At 36.8% G+C, this 22191-nt stretch overlaps 1 protein-coding gene across 1 annotated transcript; it reads right to left on the reverse strand.

The window, feature by feature from the left end:
• Positions 1–988: 988 nt before the first annotated feature.
• Positions 989–20723, reverse strand: LOC114516946 (guanine nucleotide-binding protein G(s) subunit alpha-like). Its single transcript, XM_028536569.1, has 13 exons — positions 20223–20723; positions 20047–20119; positions 19847–19901; positions 19598–19717; positions 19228–19325; positions 5388–5442; positions 5203–5276; positions 4434–4492; positions 4245–4315; positions 3972–4021; positions 3625–3755; positions 3330–3397; positions 989–2674 (listed from the first exon to the last, which is right to left on the reverse strand). Exons 1-13 carry the CDS (start codon positions 20359–20361, stop codon positions 2528–2530), a joined length of 1140 nt encoding a protein of 379 aa, XP_028392370.1. The 5' UTR covers positions 20362–20723; the 3' UTR covers positions 989–2527.
• Positions 20724–22191: the final 1468 nt, after the last annotated feature.

The raw sequence follows: 22191 nt of genomic DNA on the forward strand, positions 1-22191 counted from the left end.
AATGAACATTTCCAAACAGTAAGTGGCCTGCTAATTTGATGTTATTAAAACAATGATTAGGAGAATGCATTTTCGTTGCTTAGAAAGCCTCCATATTTAACCAGGATAATGAGTATAATGAATAACATCATTTTAGCGTCAGGGGTCGATGTCATATCATGTATAATTCCCGCCTTAAAGTTAAGCGATCGCTTTCAAAACATTGTTCAAGACAGTCAAGGGTTCATTGAGGCTGAGAGGGTTTTTTGCGAAATAGAATAAGTGACCCAAGCTTTGAATGAAAAACTTGGCAGTTTATTCATCAAAGTATTTTCATTTCATAGCAGTTCGGTCATTTTCAAGGGATCCTTAACTGTAGTATTAAAAATATTTATCGCGTTTAGACAATGGGGATAAAGAAATAGGAAAGTTGGTATATCTGCTAAAACTTTTAAAACTTTGCTAACTGTCCTCCATTTCCCTGCTTTGGCACGCGCTAAATGGATGCTCGCAATATTTTTGTCGATTACGGTGTTAAAGTGACATCACAAACAGCTTTTATAGGATTAGCACAATACAAAAACTCAGAGGCGGAACGGGGGGGGAGGCTAAGGGGGATTTAGCCATGTAACTATGTCGTTTGCGGTTTGTGATTCCACTTAGTCATTTTTAAACTTAGCCCTAATTTTACATTTCTAAATTTAGCCCCCCCCCCAATAAAATGTGTTCGCCGCCCCTGCTAAAACCAATCGTCCCTTCAACTTTTCGAATTTCATTTAACCATTACCTCAAACATTTCGTTTTTTCTGTGCGTAGTAAACACCGAGGTAAACCGGAAGAGGACGTAATGGTTTCGAATAGGACCACAGGACTCTTTCCAGAATTCGCCCTTTTGGGATATACTAGGAACTCTAGTCAAGTCGACTCCAAGGGCTTTGTAAAAAAAAAAGGTGCAAAAAAGTCCTATTTTGCAATTCTGAGAGACAACAAAACACACACTAGAAATCCATTCAGGTTTTGCTACTGATATTTTACTAGAATTTACCTACTTAAGCGAATTCGAGCTACGTTGATCAAATACAGTATTCTCATTTCTTTTCACTATCGTACACTTACACTATTACATCTGGTGAGCAGTTAGGGGAATTTACAAATTGGTCAACAGTGCATCATTCATTAACGCCTTCCCGCTCTGTAGTCGAACTGCTCTCGACATTTTTGTCTCACTAAAGTTTCATCGCTTAAAGTCTCTACATGCGTGAGCCAGGACACCAACTAAGCTCTCGTTGAGATGAACCAGCATCTTGGAATTGTGGGATTAACCCTTGATTTCATGACAATGATCTGAGGAAGTGCAGGAACCGAACACAGTTCACGTTCCACTGGAAGACACTGACCTCCCAAGGACTGGATTAATTTACACGTAAAAGTAACAAAACTTTTGCATCGATTAACCCACATGTCCATCAGGTTCACGTTTTTGCTTTCTGGAAATATCTTTTTACTAAAATTGGGCGAATCCCCAGCGGCAATTTCGTCCAGTCAATGGCAGAGGTCAGTGCTTGAAACACACAGCTTATTTATTAACCTAGTCAGAGGTCGAATAAAGAAGACTGAAGCTTTGCGGCAAAAATATTGATAAACTTAATGCAAGAATACGGAAATTTTACGAATAATAATTTGATTTGTACATATGAGAAAAATTGTTGCTTCGACAACTTTCCAGCTAACCTACACTCAAATTATTGTCGAAAATTGATATTGAAATGCAACTCGAGGTTGGGTAAAAAATATTCTTATACAAAAGAAAACGAAAGAAACCCTGGGTAATAGAGAATTATTATCATCGGTTATTTACCATCTCTAGAACAATCACAGAGAACTGATTGGTTATTATCGAAATATCAAATACCTAATACGTTGAGTGTTATAAATTGGTCTCGTTTAACGAAGGAATAGAACTAAAGAACGAAGCATTAGAATTATCCAATGAAAAGGATGTTCCATTCTAACCTTTCGCAAACTGAAAATATTTACACATGCATGCGGAGTTATCTCAAACAATCTCACTCAAATTATTATTTGGTCCGTTAATACGTTACTACGGAAAGGGGGGGGGGGGCGCTGAAGTATCTCATTCCTGGGGTAGTGTTTGTAGAATGGTTCCTGCACTTCCGAAAACTGGCCTTACTACATCGGCTGACCAATTCGCCACGGCGAGCGAAATGGTCACCGCGATACTACAGGTCAGTAGACTTTGTACAAAGCGCATGCGCAAATTGATGATCCGATCAAATTACAATATGCAACGGACGGGGGTCGGTCTGATCAACCACGATGACGACGAGGAAATTTTCAACCGTTGAAGAGCTCGTCAGCAAATAAAGGGTCGCAGATGAGCGTTATTATATAAATCTAATAATTATATTTACTTATTCACACGGGGTCCAAATATACGGAGATTTAGTCTACGTTTTGACTGCAGCAGTTAAATTTAGCAGTTCAGCTGCAAGCCATTGTGTACTAAATCTCCTATGGTCACCTCAAGTCAGAGTAGTTCGTATTGACGGAGATGCATTCTTTGTATAATGTCACGGCAGTCATTAAATACTCTTCTGATGTTTTCCGTATCCACAGCACACGTGAAATGAGGATAGCAGTAATGTTTACCGTCACCGTTTGCCGTACTGATCCGCTACAAACGAACAATGCAACAGTCGTTACAATAAAGCGGTTATAGTATATATACGCGCGCTGATTGGTCGAAAAGGATATATTAAAGCTGCATATAAGCTTTCGAACTGAGAATTAAAAGCTGGCTTTAAATTTCCGGTTGCAGGTTTCAAACCCATTTAAGTTTAATAATAGGAACTGAGGTTTGGTAAAATTACCGATATGTTAAGTCCAATAGCATGCAGGCACCTACCTCTCAAAATCTGAGTAGCGAATTAATGTCGACTTCACCGAAAATATTTTCCCGAAAGTTCTTTCAAAATTTAAACGTAATGCGACTCATAACAGAGTTGTAAACGCATGTAGCTTTTGATTGGATACAAAAACTAAAAACTTTTCACCCTGGAAGTTGATTTTAAAAGGAAATACTTCCAAGTATCTTAATCTTAGACCTTTTTACGGTAATATCTTTTAGGAAAAGGCCAATACAGAAATCATATTTCCTGAACCAGCAGGAAACATTCTTCCACAGCAAAGCAAAAACTTTGTTATGTTGCCAACTTTCGCTAAAGTTGGCAAAACCAGGTAACATTGTTCTTAACTAATGTTTCCCAAACTTGCCAAACTGGAAACGTTGTTTCCATACAAAAACGGTTCAGTAAACAATGGGAACTTACTAGAAATTCGTCTCGGATAAAATATTTCGCTCTTGTAACCTGCTCGTCATCATCTGGTTCGGACGTTGCTGTCAACAAGGAAAATCAAAACATCAGATTGGAAAGCACACTGGGTGCAACCACTGAACTATAGTGCAGCCACTGAACTATAAGTAAACTGGAAGGCTAAATAATTCGAAGCTTCCGCCTTTTAGTAAGAAGTGCAACACGATGGGCATAACGAGATTTCATGTCTCCCCCAGGGAGATTCTACAGGTTTCCTCTAGGGTTATGATAGCAAGCAGTACTGACTTACCATCAGGTGGTGTCCTGTATCTAGCGAAATCTGGAAAATAATCTTCAATTTTTGATTTGCCTGCCCGTACTTTATCACGTAACAGATCTTGCTTGTTTAAAAATAGGATAACTGAAATTGTTTTTAACCATCTAAATAAAATGGAAAAGGAGACCGTTAGCGGTTTAATACGGGTTATAAATAAAACCAAGATTAAATAAAGACATTGCTTTTGAAACATTTTTAGAGCTGATCACAGACACAAATATGATATTTCCAGGAGGAATTTCGTTTTAGACCAATCAGCAAATATGAAACAAAATCCCTCCTCGTTCTAGGGAAGAGGGGAGAGAAATGGCATACTATACCTGTTATTCCAAATACTTTTGAAAAGATCCAATGATTCTCTTAATCGATTCTACAAATGAAAAATTATTACTGTTACTTAAAATATGTTACTTGAAATATGTTTCAAATAAGTGCCATTGATCTAATTGATCAAAAATGCATGTACAGCATTGCTGACCGTGAAACTGACTATAGAGCTTTAATGCAATAGTTGGTAAAAGGTTAGAACTAACAATTTCGTATTGTGTCTAACAAATTACAGCAGTTAATAATCATCTCTGTATTTATATTACCTGACTTGGGTCTTCTCTCAATACGAGATTGTAACTACTGCACGCCACCACATAAATAATCGCCGTGACATCTATCGAAATTTAGAAAAAAGCATGGATTTGTTAGTTTGTACGCCGGCTGGTTCCATCCAATCTATTGAATCTATACATAGCATTTTACTATCTGTGAAATATATGGGTAATACCAACCATTAAAACATTGAATCCACTTTCTTCTTTCGTCCCTTTGTCCTCCTACATCGAACATACTAAGCGGGAAAACAAAAGCAAGGGAATCAATTATGTTGAGCTAGTGAATGCGGGACAGGTTTGCTTCAATTTGTCAGGTTAGTTAGGAAAAATTAAAGGTTATTGCGATCGGCCAGGTAAATAGGTTTTGCCCTGGCAAATTAACTTGCAGGAGGACTTATCAATGCAATCAACTGGGGCCGGTTGTTCAAAAGCCGGTTAGCTTAACCCTGGGTTAAGCAAATCTTTACATTATTTTTTTAACCTCCTGTTTGCAAAGTTCATAATCAATTTTTCATAAATTATTTCAGGGGCCGGTTGTTCGAAAGGCGTTTAGCTTGAACGGTGGATAAGCCAAAGTTTAAAATTACTCTCACACATCTTATCTTGTGAATGACTAAATCTGCATTTTACGCATTAAATATGTACTTCCATTGAAAATTAAGCTATTTACATCGAAATATTTCAGCTCAGTTGTTCAATAAATATATAGTTTTGTTTTCCATTTTGAACTTATCCACCGTTAAACTTAACGCCTTTCGAACAACCGCGGCCCCAATTAGGACCAATAGAAGTCAAATTTTCTAAACGTTTTACAACGAACAGTGGCTCAAAAGCACATAGACTAAAACTCTTGAATATAATATCCCTTGGGTTAGCGCTAAACTAGCTTTGAACAACCGGTCCCTGAAGTAAAATGTTGCAACAAACAGCATTGAAAAGCACGTACTGAAAATTAACTTTATCGACTTGAAACTTCGTTTCGACTATACCAGACGTCAGAACACGACATCTTAGCAGGTCCTGTAAAAAATACCAAAATCAGAAAAGGTTTAACCTCATGACTACTAAATGTGTCCCGACTTGATTGATCAAATACAAGTAGATGATAATTTTCAAGAATACATTTTTTACCTGGTCTGAAGGCATGTATGACGGTTGTCGTACTAATTCTACTCTGTCTAAAAAACTGAAAAGAAAATAAGAATTAGTTGATTGACAGGAGCAAATTATATCATTTTTACACGACCAAATCTTCTTTGCCGAATGCAATAAACTAAAGAAAAATTGTAAAAGGCACTAGAACGATAGGCTTGCACTACAGTGTGTATATAAAAAATTTCGATTCGAATTTTTTTGATACACCCTGTATAATGTTTTAAGTTATAATGTTTTTATCGTGAGACTATATATTTTCATTACAAAAGACTACCCTTTTCATGGGGCTGCCTGTTAATTTTTTATGATTTCAACTCTATTGTTATATTAATGATGTTGTTTATAGATAATATTAAGCATCTTTCTCTCTTTCTCTATATTAAGCATCTAGCTCTTTCTGAATGTTGGCCATTTCTATAGAGAGCTTTGTTTAAATTTGCAGTTTTTCATTTCATTGTGAACAATTTACGTAAGTCAGACGTAATTCTGACGTCAGGGATTAACAAGGTCCTTGTTTAATCTTTTCAAAGAATAGGGGTATATTGCCATCGCATGATTTATATGAGTCTAGTTATAAGTGGAACGAAGGGCCCGAAATATGATTTATTGACGCGTATCTTTCTACAAAGACCTGTTGCGCGATGTCGATGAGATATCACTCGCACGTCCCCTTGGAGCAGGATTGCTATTTTTGAATTCGGTGTTTAAAATATAAACAAGCAACAATAGACAATAGAGCACACGACAACAATGAACACAAAACATCATCTCAATTGAGAATATTCGAATAGGAATTAGGAATTTGAGGAATATTCGAATAATAAAACAAAAATGCAAAATGCGAAAATAATTGCTCGCGTCCGTATTCAAATGCCTATAAACTTCTAGGTTAGTATTTAGAAAAAAGGCTTGATCTTGTCTAGTAATGCCTTGCGAAGCACAGAATATCATTGTATATCAATAGAAAGTCCCCTCTCCTTCTCTGGTGTTTTTTATTGGTCGAGAGAATACCACGTGCCGCAATTAGGCCTTTTATCCTTTTTCGCATCATCACGTGAGGAAATCACGTGCATGCACCAACACGTAAAGTTGTGACCTTTGAACGTTCTTGAAATCGCTCGATTTTTTTTAGGTATTTTAATTTGCGCATTTTCAACTATTTTTTAAAGAAGAGTCAAATACAATTCCTCGGTTTTGTATAAATTTGGCAAAATGATTTTACATAATATACCGAGTAATTGATTAACTCATGAACCGTTATCGTAAATTGTGATTAAAGTCCTTCGCGGGAGACAAAATTTCAAGAAAAAAGTTATCATTCAGACGGAATAATAATCTAAAGGATTGTGAAACCCTGTCTGGGCAGGCCCTGCATGCTCATTTGAATTAATGAAATTTAGTGTAGACTCGGATGAAAATTGTTTCTAAAACTTCCTTTACAAATTCCCGTTCCTATTTTTAACCACACAGATTTAAAAAAAAAAACACAAATTGTCTGATATCCATTAATTAAAAAGATAGGATTCACGGGAGAGTTATTTTTATCACTTTTTTATAAATAAGCCGCTTCTTGTGCTGCAAGTCGACTCCTTTGTACTGGCGAGATTTTTGTCTGGCTTCAGCAGTAATTTACATTTTATCATTAAGTTAATAACATGTTATTATAAAATGCCCACGTTTTACGCCAACGTGGAACTGCATTCGCCCTTGGCATACCCCTTGGGTGGAAAAAAATTATAAACCTCTTGCACTTGTATACGCCAACGCAAAATAATCATGGCTATTGATGGAATTCGGCAAATGTTCACGAGAAATGATAATTGTTAGTGTCAATATACATGCATGCACGCATGCATTTTATGTGTTTCTCGAGTATTCTAAAATTCAAGAAATCGAGTCATTTCACATGCAGTATACACGTTGTACTGAAGTGCCTATATCAACTCAAAATCGTTTCCAGTTTCTTGAAAACAGTGCAAGAATAAAGTCAAAGAGATTATTCACAATTTGCGATTTGGACTTTCATATAGAAATATCAGGATTAGGACAGGAATCGACGTTCAAAAGATCACGTCAATCACAACCATGCATGGAAGACCATTCTGATTCGAAAGTCAAATATTGTGAAGAAATTATAAGTTCAGAGAAAAGTGCTTAAAATAATCTAACTATAGTTTTAAGATATTTCGAGAAATTATGACATATAGGCGCTTGAAAATGAATTTATATATCCAACGTGAAATGTTATACTTCACTAATATAACCAAGGAGCAGCGTGGCAGCGTCTTCAAACAACTTAGCATCAAATGTGGTATAACAACTGCCTAAATAGACAAAACACTTCTCGACATTTCGACCTGAGGGCCTTCGTCAGGAGAGTCAGTAACTCTCTCTTCGTACTAACTCTCCTGACGAAGGCCCTCAGGTCGAAACGTCGAGAAGTGTTTTGTCTATTTAGGCAGTTGTTATACCACATTTGATGCTATACTTCACTAAGATCAACCGAAAAGATTTCGCCACGAACGAAGTGCATGTATATAACTTGATTGTGTTAAAAAATGCTAAGCTTGAAATTGCTGACAAGAAAGAATCAAAATTAAAACTGCAACTCTTTCAAGTTGCAAAGCTTGAATTCACATGATAATTAAACACTCAATTATATGGCTTCCTGGTCACAAGAGCGATCGAGATATATTTAGCCGCACAACAAAGAATTCTATATTAAGGCTATATTTATTGTACACAATCTTTTGCATAACATCATGTGCATACATATCTTATTCTATATGAGGGCAGAGTTGTGCCAGAAGATGGGGGAATGCTGGACGCACGAATCGAACACATTCGATTCCAGCCTGTATTGTCCGTCTTAACAAAGGTCTACATCATTCTCATTATCACGACAATCATCGTCATTAACATGTGTCCTTATGGTATCCAAGGTGTCCCAAAAATATTCATATGTGATTATATCGAAGGGGTGTATGCAGTCAATTGCATGAAATATTAGTCACGAAATGTTCTGAAAAGATTTTTTCGCCACTTTCACAGACACTTGATTCGAGATAATGATTTTCTTCTTAGATCTTAAAATTATCCGCTATTTTGTGCCTTAATTCTTCCTGCATCGTCTCTATTGATTTGATCAAGACATTAAGCGGGAAGGTTCTCCCCTAGACTCTACAAGAAACTGTATATGATGACTGTGAAAGTCGATTGCAAAGAAAATTGAGATTCTACCATTTCAAAATTAGATCGATGTATAATACTTCACAATTATTAATAAGAAGTACGATATGACTTGACTTAAACTATATAGCAGGGTCGACCAGGGCGAATATGTAAATGTTTAATGCACATAAACAAAATCAATTAGAATTCATTTCTTTCACTCACAAGTGAGATCAACTTGGAACTGTTCGAAAATAGAAATTGCAGGTCATAAAGGCCACTGTTAATTTATTTGCTGTTTCAAAACATTGTTGCACTTTAGCGTGAGAGAATATATACATGCGTATATGAATGTAGATAAGATTCATAACAGCTAGTGTTACACATATATAGGCACGATTTAAGGTTGTCTCATGAGCCCCGGAAATTCTGACAGGCATTTGTTTCGTAGGGCGGGAAGGTACTCGAAATCCTAAAAAGGCCTGTCAATTCTTTCACCTCTGGTGATACGAATTCCTTTATTGACTTATCTGTCGGTGATTCGGTGTTATTGTATTGATTATCAGAATAGTCTTATATTTCATGGACATGCTGACAATTTTACGAAATCTTATAGATCTTATTCTTGTTAGTTTAATAAGTAAATTAGTTTGTAGGTGCACCACGTAAGTATTTAATACTGCAAAGCTTTCGGTCGTTAACCCGGACCCTCATCAGTGCAATATTATTATATCAATATTATATTAATATGATATCAATTGCACTGATAAAGGCCCGGGTTAATGGACCGAAAGCTTTGCAGTATTTAATAATCTAGTATAATAAGAAAATGAACGCAAAAAAGTAGTTACGTAATAATTTTCTAGTAGTTACGTATGGTTAGCGTGTATAAACAGGACGAGTATATTAACTTCACATTTTGCCCAGTCACACGTTCTTAGGGAAAAAATAACTTTCAACAATCTATTCCTAGCGAGTCATCCTTAACATACAAAGTATATTTAATACATAACACACCAAAAGCCATGTAGCCTTGCTTATTAATAACTTGAACACGATCGAAATAACGAGGCAGAACGATTTCCCGGATTTCCGGCTTGACTGCCTTCGAAACAAACAGATTCTGTGAGAGTAAAAATATATTGACCTGGTACAGAACGGTGCTTGAAGACGACTCAAAACGCAAAAAGAACTCTTAGGCTTCAAGAGAAACAAACGGAAACCCCATGTCTCGCGTATTTATAGATCTGGCTACTTATATCGAAATGGATAAAAAAATATTTGACAATTTGCCGGAAGAATTAGAACTGGGTGCACATCATATGATCTTTTTTCTCTAAAGAGTTTGCTAAAAATACTCAAAAACTATAAATATCAAATATCAAATATACTAATCACATGCATGTTTTGTCACGCCCAGAAACATTTTGCAACAGCATTTTGAAACTTTGCAATCTAAATATGAGAGTATGTCTCAATGACTCTACAAGGGTTAGCGCTAGAACATGCCACCACATTGAAACCTAGAGCTGCAACGATTGGAGTCGGCACTAAAGAGAACACATTCTACAGCCTTTGCAGTGATATGTAAATCTGAGAATGAACTAGAATACCCAGATCTTCCTACCATTTAAACCATATTTGGGGCTACTTGAAACTTATGAAAGTAGTTTTATGTTAAAAACCTCCTGGCTATAGGTTAGCTTCGGAGCGTTCAAATATTAATCAAATCAACTACATTCAAGCACAGGAGTTCGAAGACTTAGCTATAACTGTGTATATTATATGTACATCCACAACAAAGACCCCGTTATACCGGATTCACATGGTCACGACATCAGTTTAAGTTGTTTTATGGTATCTCTGACTCCCAGAATTTTATCATTTGGCAGATCATGTTAAAAAAATCATGCTATATTATACTTTTGGGGGTAAAAAACTCCTTTTGACATTGACATTTTAAGGTCAGTTTGATGTCGTGACCATGTGAATCCAGTGTAATCTAAATGGGGACAAAATACATTGTATATTCTTACGCTTAACGCTTCTCATATTAATGATTTACACCTGAATAGAGTTTAATAATGAAGATATAACAGAATTTCGCCATGTGCAAACACTGATTTGGTATGGTACAAGTGCGTGATTTTTCTTTATAAACACTAAAAAGTCTTATATCAAAATGTGTCGAAGGGATTTACCCCAGCACGCATGCGCGACCTATCGCTTTTTCCGATTTTCAGTGGGCATCACAAATCTAGTCAGATCCCCCCTGATCCAAATGCTGTAATTATTAAAATCAGGTAGGGCTAATTCATCCGACTGGATCTGGTAAAAAAATTACCAGATTTTGTCACATTGCTTTTCGGTCTGTGCTAGGAGAACGGGGGGTGTGAGGAAAACACTGGTTGTTATTAGGTCAGGTGCCCCCCCCCCCTCGAGGATGGCCTGGTATTTACAGCCCATTATCAAGATACTATTTTTGGACGTGGAGTATATAGAGCACAACAATTTGTAAATATATCTAGTGGACAGATGTGCACAGCTGTGCAACGACACGAGACACTTGAAATATGGAAAATTGGAAATATCTGAATAAATTACAATTGCAAGTTAGACAAACGTTAGCAACGACACGCGTTGCACTAAAATAAACAAGGTGCTAAAATGCCAGTGGCGTTCACGAAGTCGCCTGTGCGAGAATACGTATAGGAACTGGGAAACACGGCATTGCTCAAATCGAGTTTCGCGGGATCAAACTATTAAACCAAGCGTGACAACTTAACCGTCATAATTGGGTTGTATACGGATGGTGAAGCCTTACAGAAATCGCTTTCATAACAATTTGGATTCAATTCTCTGGAGTCTAAGAGCTAAACGTTGTGTTTTCAACAATGTTTACAATATTTCGGGCTATCGACATGTTACTCCACAGTGTGAAAACGTTTTTAAAATGTCATAACAACGTTGCTATATAGAGAATTGATGGTTTCTATAGACCCTTTCTATGCAAACATGCTATTTTCCTATTAGCCATTGGGTGCTATTTTCCTATTAGCCACTTTTGAAATGCTCACTCTTCAAAGATTAGAAATAGAAGAGTACAGGGGTCACTTTAACCAGGACCCATTATCATATAATTTGTAAATGTAATTTGCACGATAGCTATTGATATAAAAATTGCTGTGGGTATAATTCTTGATTAGACTTCTGCCAGATATTTCTTTATAGTAAACATTCAGAGTGCAAAAGTTTACCAATATTAGTTTGACTGCAACATGCATACTCTCAAAAAGTACATATTATATGAGGTTGTTGTTATCAATGAATTTAATCAGGGTAAGCTAAAGAATTCTTTCCGCCCACAGTGCAAATCGAACCCGCGACCTTAAGTTTATTAGACCAATGCTCTTCCCACTGAGTTATTAGACTAGGTTAAGACGGTTCGAATACGTGATATTTCGGAACTTAGTCCAGCCCATTCATCTGGTAAATTAAGGTAAAGCTCAGGTGGATGTGAACCTGAACTAGGTCTCGTTAACTGAATACGAGCAAATTTTTAAACCAATAGTTGATGAATTTTATTTTGTACGTTTGTTTGTGGAAACACCACGTGAACTTAGTTTTGCATTAGTTTGATTTAGTTTTTTAAAAAACTTCTAAATGACCGAATAAAATTTATGCCACAGAAATAAATATACACGTAAATTCCATGCTATATTAACTTACGCCCTTTTTATTCACGACAACGCCCACAACCTTGCCAATACAATTCAACAACAATTAATGTTACTATATACTGAAACGAAGAAATTATACTTTAAAATTTCCACTCCAGTTTTGTCCCTAGTTTCAAGCAACGTAATAATAAGAAAACATAACAAACAATACAATTTCTTATTATGTAACCTAGGAGGCAAAATAAACATCCTTGTGCCCCATACAAATAATCCTACACAAATGCGTTGTTTACAACTTTATTATTTGCAGATGATATTGATTTAGTCAAAATGCACTTTTCCAAGAAAGTGCTTGCTTTCGTAAATTTAATTTGCTTTCGGAATTTATTTATTTGACCACACAGCTGCATCGAAAAACAACGCTAGATGCTCGTCCTTCCAATGTCAAATAAAAAAGTTTTCAAACCTGAGATGCATTTTGGTCTTCGATAAGCCGTTTTACTGTGGGTATAATTACACAAACTGTTGTACTTTTCTTAAACAATAGAAACTTCTACTATATACTACGCATACAGTGTAAACATAGACAAATAGCCTTATGATATTTTGCGCCGATTCTGCTTTGACTACAAGAACTCGAGTGGTTTGTAAAGAGCTATTTTAAGAACGTGCGTAAAACAGAAATGAACGTGCATGGCGGCACCGACGAGATAAAAGGGCGGTCGCCAAAAATAGTATGCTCGTCTTGCCGTATGTTATAAAAGCATGTGCAAATGTACTTTGTAAACACTTATCCCTAGTAAACAAATTTTTATATTCTCGCTTAGCAACACATATATTTACGAAACCACGAGGTCTATCATTTCTCCTGGTGGTCTATTTTTAACTGACCGCTTGAAAGTGATACCGGTGTCTTGTAATGTCATATAGCAAAAAAATATGTAAATGAAATGGGTAAATTTGTAATTTCTTTGCATATGATATATCGACATTCGTCATTTACACTATTGCATGGAAACCAGACAAATTGCATTGGATTTCCATAGAAACGGCAGTGGAAATAGCTTGCACAACAAATAGACACTTCTTGAGTACACATAAAGCAATTAATAGCTTGGAAACTAACTCGAAACTAGCTCGAAAATAGCCCGGTTTTCATTGCTCGAGAACAAGTGTCTATTAACTTGTTTCTACTTTCTATTTCTGTTCAAACGAGTTTGCCCCTAGCACAATAGTTTGCTTTGTATATACAGGAAACTACCGAACCATGCATGTGCAAATGTACCAGCCTTCTACCCTTGCCCTTATCATGCGTGTAATGCATCCAACTACACTCCAAAAATGTAACACATCAATGATAAATTGTGATTAACGATGTACACTATACAGGCTCCTGTAAGTATATTATAAAAGGTTACAGGTATTCGGAAAGGCATGAAATGATGCGATGATAAACTATTAACACATGCACCATACTAAAGTAGATAAAAAATACAACGTTTAAATATTATCGAAAGCTTATATATATCGTTACCACGGAACCTCGAATATTACGAGTATTAAACATATTATTTCAACAAAATATCTGCTAGCACTCACTGCAACTACAGGAATCTCACAACAATACATTATAGACGTATAAGTAACATTTGAACCCCATATCCTGTTTTTTTTCCTGGTGATCTAAGATGACTCATAAACATAAAATTCCTTAGATCAGCAAATTCCATTTCACATTATCTGCAGTATTGTATATAATGCGTGTCGGTGTACGTGGCAAACATATTAAATGGCCTACCATCTGCGAAATGTAACGTTGCGGATATACGCTATCGATTTCTAATGCAACAATTAGCATTCCACGAAATCAAGCAAATGGAATGTTGCTTTTCGCAGAAATTGGCGTGAACCATGCATTGCAAGGTGTCTAAGAATGTGTTAAGTATTTTTTTCTTGGCGTTAGCCGTTACCATGCAAAAAAGCACATATACTTATTCTCTAATGAAACAATGTAACTATACCACAACTATAATTCAGCGATAAAAGCCCGTACAGGCCCGTACAGGCTTCTAGAACCAAAATACCAAACGGTAAACTAAACAAACGGTAGACAACTACCCTTAATTCAATATTCGCAGGCTTGCGAACATCATTCGGTTCCTACTTCTGTTACAGGCTTTAAAATCAAGATATCAAACGGAAAACTAAACAAACGGTAAACAACCCTTAATTTAATATTCGCAGGCATGCGAAAATCATTCGGTTCCTACTTCTGTTTTGTAGAGCACGACAAAACAAATTTGCTCGACGATTGACAAAACTTGCGTTTTGTTGCTCGGCTCTTAACCTGCGGAGGAGGACATTAGCGAAATACACATACAGCTTTCTATACAGCGTTCATGCAAATGTTACAATTACATTACAGTACGACTTTTCTAGAAAGTTCCCACGTGAATCAGGCTCGATGATGTAGGTTGAAAGGATTATAATTAACTTGAAGTTAAATTCAACATCTGCACAGAACATCCCCCAAGGCATAATTCATAGTTATAAAACAAAAGTAATGAGAAAATGCTATACATATAAAGAATATCTAAGATGCTCCGCACTTTTAACACATCAGGTTCCCATTTATCAACAGACATTCACTGAATAATGGTATAAGTGATAGTAAGAAGGACAAGTGAAACGAATCTTCTCTTTTTAGTAATTTTTGACGCATCAAAAGCCAACAGGAAGAATTTTCTGTATCATCTAATCTCAGTAGATTTCGCCTGTTGTTACCCCCATTGCTTTCGTAATTTTAGACAAAATTTCAAGCCTTCCTTCATTTGATATATCTGTCAAACATACTGTCTTCCCATCATGAGTTTCTTTGCGAAATATACTCAAACTTTGACCACTAATCTTAAATATATTTTGTGAATCATAGACCAAAGTAGATAAAGAGTTTTCAAACAAACACCCTTCTTCCATGACAAATCTATTTGGCCTTTTCCCTAATATTTTCTATCACGTGTGTGGCTGATACAGCGTACGACCGTCAACGTATTCAAAGTCTAGCAAGACAAAGTTTGTACAAGTGTTTGTCTTGGAAAGTTTTCATTGACAATGTTGCTGTCTGCATGCACAGATGAACAAATAAAATGTGGAAATAGGAAACGATGAGAATTCTTACTAAATGACCCAAAGATTGAATCGAAGATGTACTACAAGTTTGTAAAATGCCTTTTAGAAATTACACAAGAATTCACATAAAAGTTGCTAACTTTCAAAATGGCTCTAATCAACTTGCATTGTAAATATTATTTATAGATGCATGCACCACCTACATGCACTGGTGTGTTTTTTTATATTTTGCAACCTTATCATTTAGTGTTACATTACATGACGCTTCAATAGACTCAACAATCCCACAAAGTTATTATACAACAGGAAATACCACTCAAAGCTGGCCTAATGATATATTTACGGAGTGATTTCTTAAAATTAGATTCGCCATGAAAAGGAACAAAAAATTCATGATTTATGACTTAAACTCTTCCTACTGTAAAAGTAGTAAGCGTAATTACACCCAAACGATTACAGCAACAATATAATCAATAGCATAAATGTATAGAAATACTAAACAAAGACATCTATAAAGATAGTGTAAATATTTTTGCTATATAGTCTGTTGCAATACATTAGCACCTGTGCCAACTGATAAAATAAGGGTTTTAATACAGTAAGAACGCATATGCTAAATTTATCTTATCCTTGTTGAAGGCAGACAATATAATTTAGTCTGCTAACGTGCATTGATCTTCCCTAAAGGCATTTTGCCAGTACTGTTGTATTGCACAATGCCAATAATGGTCACAGGTGTACATCCAAAAGGCAACACCAGTTCCTAATACAGTTCACCAAAAATGCATCATGATTCAGGAAAGTGGTATGGTCACTTTTTTTGGATGTATCAGAAATGAGTTATCCTTGTACGGGCAAAAGATAAATCAACAAACACTTTGTCATGCACTGTACATGTTAAAATCAACAGGGTATATTCTCAGAATACATTTTAGTTGTAGAATCAGGTGACTAAATGACATTAACACCACCCTTTATTGTTGATAGGTGGTATGGATTTAAATGACTGCTTCACCTAAGGGCCCTAATTTTAAAATTAAGCATCACATGAAATGACATGTCCACATTTACAAGAAACAAACTTTTTTTCATGCATAACTTTCTTTCTTGGCTTAAATTTGTCTGCCTTCCACTGTATAGGGTTTCTCTTGGGCAGACAGATAACACAAATACAGCAGTAGTAGTTATATTTCTCCATTCCCAAATTGGGGAGTTTTGAAGTTTTTGAAATATTAGAGACAAATTTAATGTCTATATTTAGAAAAATACACATGGAATCAAAGGTCCAGAAATTTCTATCGTTGAGAATCTTGGTTTTACTGCATCTAATAATTGTATACAGATTTGAACAAGCTATTTTTGGGGTGAGATAATAACATTTCCTTTCAACACAGCTGTGGATAGCAAAAATAAATATTCTGAGAAAAAAATACTCAGATTAGTTTTCTTATACAATAGAATTAAGCCTTTACCAAACAACTGCACAGTAAACAATTAAAATTAGATCTAGGCATAACAAAGGATTTGAAGTTGGTTTTAAAAAGCATATATGCATGTTTCCTACATACTGGGAAAAATACTGAAAGTTTTTAATTTTCCAAAGAGAAATTCAATGCTACCTATAGTAATGTTTCAACCAGAAAGAATTCTCAGAAATTGGAAGAGACTAAAACAGTTTTATGTTATATTCTTTTCTCTGGTCCCTGATGGATATTTTATTTCATATTGTGTAATTTAAGAATATAATTGGTAATAAGTATTTCCTCCATCAATACATTGTTGTACTGCCACAGTTTGAAAACAATATTTCCCAAATTAATTTTGACATCTGAAACTTAGGCCAAAATAGCTTAGCAGTAGCCACCGAGCACCGTAGAAAAACTATCAAGAGTGGCATGCTTTTTGCAGTCGAATATCTTAAGAAATTTGGAAGAGTTGAAACTTAATGATTACCCTCAAATGCCAAACTACTAAACCAGCTAGTGTTACAATTCAGCACTCCAGAGCATAGAGTAAGAAACTAGTGCACAAAAGCTGCAGCTTGTGAAGTTCAAAAGATCATGATACATGGAAATGACAAACATTTTTGTAAGCTGTATTTTGTTACTCTATTAGTAACCTTTGCTTCTGCAGCCAACCTGACATTAACTTTACTGAACACATTGTATATGTTTCAGCATTAAAAGTTCTCAACAAACTTTCAAAACAAACTTTGGAAGGGAATAGCTTAGCAAAAATTATGTGCTGTGTAAAACTATCTGTGCCAAGTCACTGAAATTTTATGGCAATGTTGTTATTTTCCTGAAATAGTATGCATTAATCATCTACCAACTTCTTAGCAACTACTTTATTGACATCAATTGACTTTATTATACGGATATCCCTGTGTAGGGCTGCCACAAGAAAGTCAAGAAATCAGTTTTTGCAAAATAAATCCAAAGAGCTTTATTTCCTAGAATGATTCATAAATACGTGCATTTGAAGTTAATACATCGCCTACGCTGGCAACAGAATTTGGTACAGTGGAAGAATACAACGGCCATAATGCTTTTCATGTACCTTAACATCTACTCATTAAACTACCCACAACGGTTAGGTATACATATAGCATCTATCTGTATAAGCAGATTCACAATAGCATGAACCCAAATTATGATAGCATAAAGCACTTTAACAGAATGTTTAACAGGCAAAACTGGAATTGTCAACAATTTCATATATGTGCATAATGTAGGTTATGTGTAAAATGAAAAAGGGCTGCATTTATGAATAAACTTCCTATAGGTTAAATACATGACCAGACCACAGCCTAAATTCTCCATGTGTCCACACAAGATGACTAAAATATGCTCATCCTTTTGGCCCCAGGCAAAAGCTGAAGTACCAGAGCAGTAGACCATGCGAGCAACTTGTTGAAACAGTTTTGCATTTCCCCCTTTGCTAAGCAATTAAGGTCTCAAAATAGCAACAGCAAAGCCAGCATAATAATGAAACATAATCAAAATATCTCAGGCTGGGAAAGCCAGCTTAGCATTTAAACGGGCAACAGCTCGTAGATACAGTTCAAAAATCATCTCCTGGTTTTCTCCAAGAGGCACAAAACGACGAGATATAATGCGTGCTCATATTATACAGCATACACAAATTTCACAGGCTGCCCTCTAGCATAAATATAAAATACAATGGGTGAAACTAAGGAAAGCCCCTCTACTGGTTTAGGCAGGAAAGACTCGAACGTTTAGCATGACCACGACTCACTCGTTTGACACAAACTTTCCTAGCAACGTGCATGCAACGAATTGTCGAATCCCCAGCTTTAAAACTAATAAAGAGCCATAATTTATGGCTAAAATATAATAAAATAGCGACCGGCTTTGTAATGTTCTAGCATAAAAACAGTGCAATCTAGTCAGTCAGACAGGAAGAAGCTAGAGACATAGCCTGCCTCGGTAATCTATAACGAGGCCAAAATAACAACAAGCGTTTCAAGCTTGCTCGAAATGTTTCAAAAACAACGCTGTCTTTATTCGGCATTTATGACTTTCGTTCAGCCTGCTATTTAAGTAGCAAATATGGCATACATGCAAGCATTTGTCAAATTGTAAACATCGTAGATTTTACAGTCCGTCAGAAGCCAGCACTGCTTTATTACGGGCCAGAAATCTCGCCAAGAATATGCTTCTGTATTGTGTTTGTTTTGAAGCGATTCCAGAAGGCATTTCTGGGCGAGCGAACAGCGAAGGCCCGAGTGAAATTGCGACTAATGTCGGGCCGCTGTTCGGCTGGCTATTCTATACCGAATGTTTTCAAATGATAAATATATAAAATTTACTTACTACTGTGCACAATCTATGAGTTGGTATTCGTTGGATCGTTCAAAGCACTCTTGAACCCCGCTATCCTTCCATAAAATGATCGTACCATCGAAAAAATCCTACAAAACACAAGCGATTTGTTCGCGAACGCTTAATTGAAACATCGAAGACAAAAGGTTCTTCCTTGGAAGCAGCCGTGTCGCTATGGTCTACAAGCCAACTCGAGGGCCACAAATCTTGCTGCGATTGGCTCAATATTTGCCGCTTTACAGCGCCGATTCGTGCTAGATTTTAGCCCAAAAAGCAAGCTCGTACACCAGAGACGTATATTTTGTATAAATCACGGCTGTTTGGTAGTGAAAGACACAAAAATATAACATTTTTCGCTCACCGGTGGGTAATCAAAATCGGGTGCTGTGGCCACTTCGTGTATGTAGTCAATTCGACTTTGATTATTCGGATCTCCTATCTTGACCGGCGGCGTTAGGGTGCTCATAGCCCCTGTAATCGTCTAGAAATGCAACAATCGTTTTTTAGCTGTCACAAAGGGCAAGGCAAACGACTTAAATGCATCGACATCGCTTGCCTGCCGCTTTGCAAAACTCGTATAAATAGGACACTAATTTGAATTCATACGCACCAATATTGCATCGCGTATATTTCGCTTGATATCTTCAACTTTCTGCTTCTTTTCGCTAAATTATAAGAACATACATCTCGTGTAAGATTTAAGTAAACAGATCGAGCTACAGGGCCCGTGAAGGGGCAAAATTTCGCCATTATAATCGGCCGATAGCTCGGCAGAGCCGTGTAAAGTCGAGAAGGAAAGCGGCGACTTACAGATCATCGAAGCCATTGACGTGAAGAATTCTCATCTGTTTTACAATTGTACTCTTGCCCGATTCGCCAGCACCTTAACGAGAAGAAAGAACACATATAAATTTCGATCGATAGTCCAAGCCATTGCCAACTTGTAAGGTCAATAAAACAACAAGGAATGATGTTTAATATGTTACCAAGCAAAAGGAGTCGATGTGTGGCACGAAATGTTAATTTATCCTTTTTCAACTGTTTTTCGATTTCCTTGCTATTATGTTTCTGTCGTTTATGCTCTTCCCTTTCTTGCTCTGTATGTCCTGGCCCAAAACACCCCATCGCACTAAAAGTGCGAGCAGCAAAAACGGAGAACGCCCCCGTCGTAGTTTTGAGTAAAAACTTTGTGTTGAGGCTAGTTGAAGCTCGCAAGCAGTCAGTCGCTGTGAGCTGAGCCGTTCGCCGAATATAGGGTGTGGTCTGCGCATGTGCCGTTGGCCTGATTGTATGCAGCCAATATATAGAACAAAATTAGAGCGACAAACATCGCTCGATTTCCTTGTGCAATATACGAAATTTCGGCCGTCGTTCGTCGCTGGAACACTCGGAAAACGTTCTCGTATACTCCTTGTTTAGTGTAATATCGTTAGCGATCAAATATAGCCGGTTTTGTCGCTTCTCAAGCGGCTTAAATCGCGACCGGTTTACCTAGACTGAACCGCTTTGCATATCAGAGAAAAGTATCACACAACAGCGCATGCCAACTGCTGTTTCTATTTTTAGCCAGCCATGGCTATTTTAAGCTCTTGTTAAAACAATAATGACACAAATGTGATAGGATGAGTCGGCTTTAAGCCTGCAGTACATTTTGAGCTTAGAATAGCAAATATAATACAGTTTACGGCTGATATTTAGCAACAGTAAATGTTCTTCAGAAACATTGCAATCGAAGCAGCAGTCAATTTCATGTGCGTTGAATTTGAAGTTTGGGCAGCTTAGCAAACTTTACCAGTTTGGCGGCTTATAACGTACAAGTTGTCATGCCATGCAGTGTTGAGCCGAAATCCCAAAGCCTGTTCGCTCTGGAGCTTCGTTTGTGCAGTGGCAGAGGAGTTATGCCATTTGTAATTGTTTTCATGCGACAAGCAGCGCAACAAAGAATTCTGGAACAACTTACAGCAGTCATGAATTCAACGTGAACTATTCCAAGAATTTTCGAAAACTATTTCGAACATTTTCATTGCATGGCTGCTGAACATTGTTGATGAATTGCCTGAGCTAGTTGTCTGACCGTTTCACCGAAAATTCTCAGCATTGTCCTCGATAAAGCATGTTTGAATTTAAATTTGCATGCTTAAGGGAACACAATTTAAGATGCCACTCAAACATGGCAAATAAGAACCGTTTGGGAAAGGGAGCAGGAATTCCCTATTTGGAACAAAGTCGGCCGATTTCGTTCAACATGCAATGAAAAGCCGGCAGTTCCACACTGAGTACAGCTCAAGTGCAGCGCTGCGAACAAGATCTTTGGTTGATAACTTGAAAGCATTTCTCAGTTGCTAGGCAACAGCACTTTGCAATTCTTAGACTTTAGCTGCACAAAAAAAGCTCTGAATTTAAACATCGAGGACACTTGCGGCTCTCCTTTTTTTAACACAATACAGCAGCGCAACATGGCAGAAATTTTATGTGCACTCTCCAAACAGGGAGATGAGAAAATAAACTAAAACGCACTTGCATCTGTTCGATACCGTTAAATATAATGCTTCGCCTTCTGCACATTTTAAAATTATATTCAAAAAACACCTGGTGGCTTCGTCCAGACATTGTTCATCTCGATTCTGATAGGCTCGTCACTTTACTTCCTCAATTCCATGATGGACAGTGCACGCGTGACACTCCCGCATTTGTGTACGCAAAAATATCGTTCACACAACTAAGCCCTGGTCTTGATCTAACTGTTTATCACTCGCGGCGTTCAGATGAGACAGGAAATTTCACGAAGATACCTCTTCAAAGAAAGCAAGCGATCCGCCCAAGGATTGTTTATCATAGACGTAGTCATACAGTCTGCAAACTGCATGCATCGTTTAGTAATCTGGTTTCACTTGGCAAACATGCTTGATCTTTTATAATGCATACATACAGTATACACACAGTGTCGTGAGAGAG

The sequence above is a fragment of the Dendronephthya gigantea genome, unplaced genomic scaffold (assembly GCF_004324835.1).
Source record: "Dendronephthya gigantea isolate DGI-Jeju-01 unplaced genomic scaffold, DenGig_1.0 000007F, whole genome shotgun sequence".
NCBI lineage: Eukaryota > Metazoa > Cnidaria > Anthozoa > Malacalcyonacea > Nephtheidae > Dendronephthya > Dendronephthya gigantea.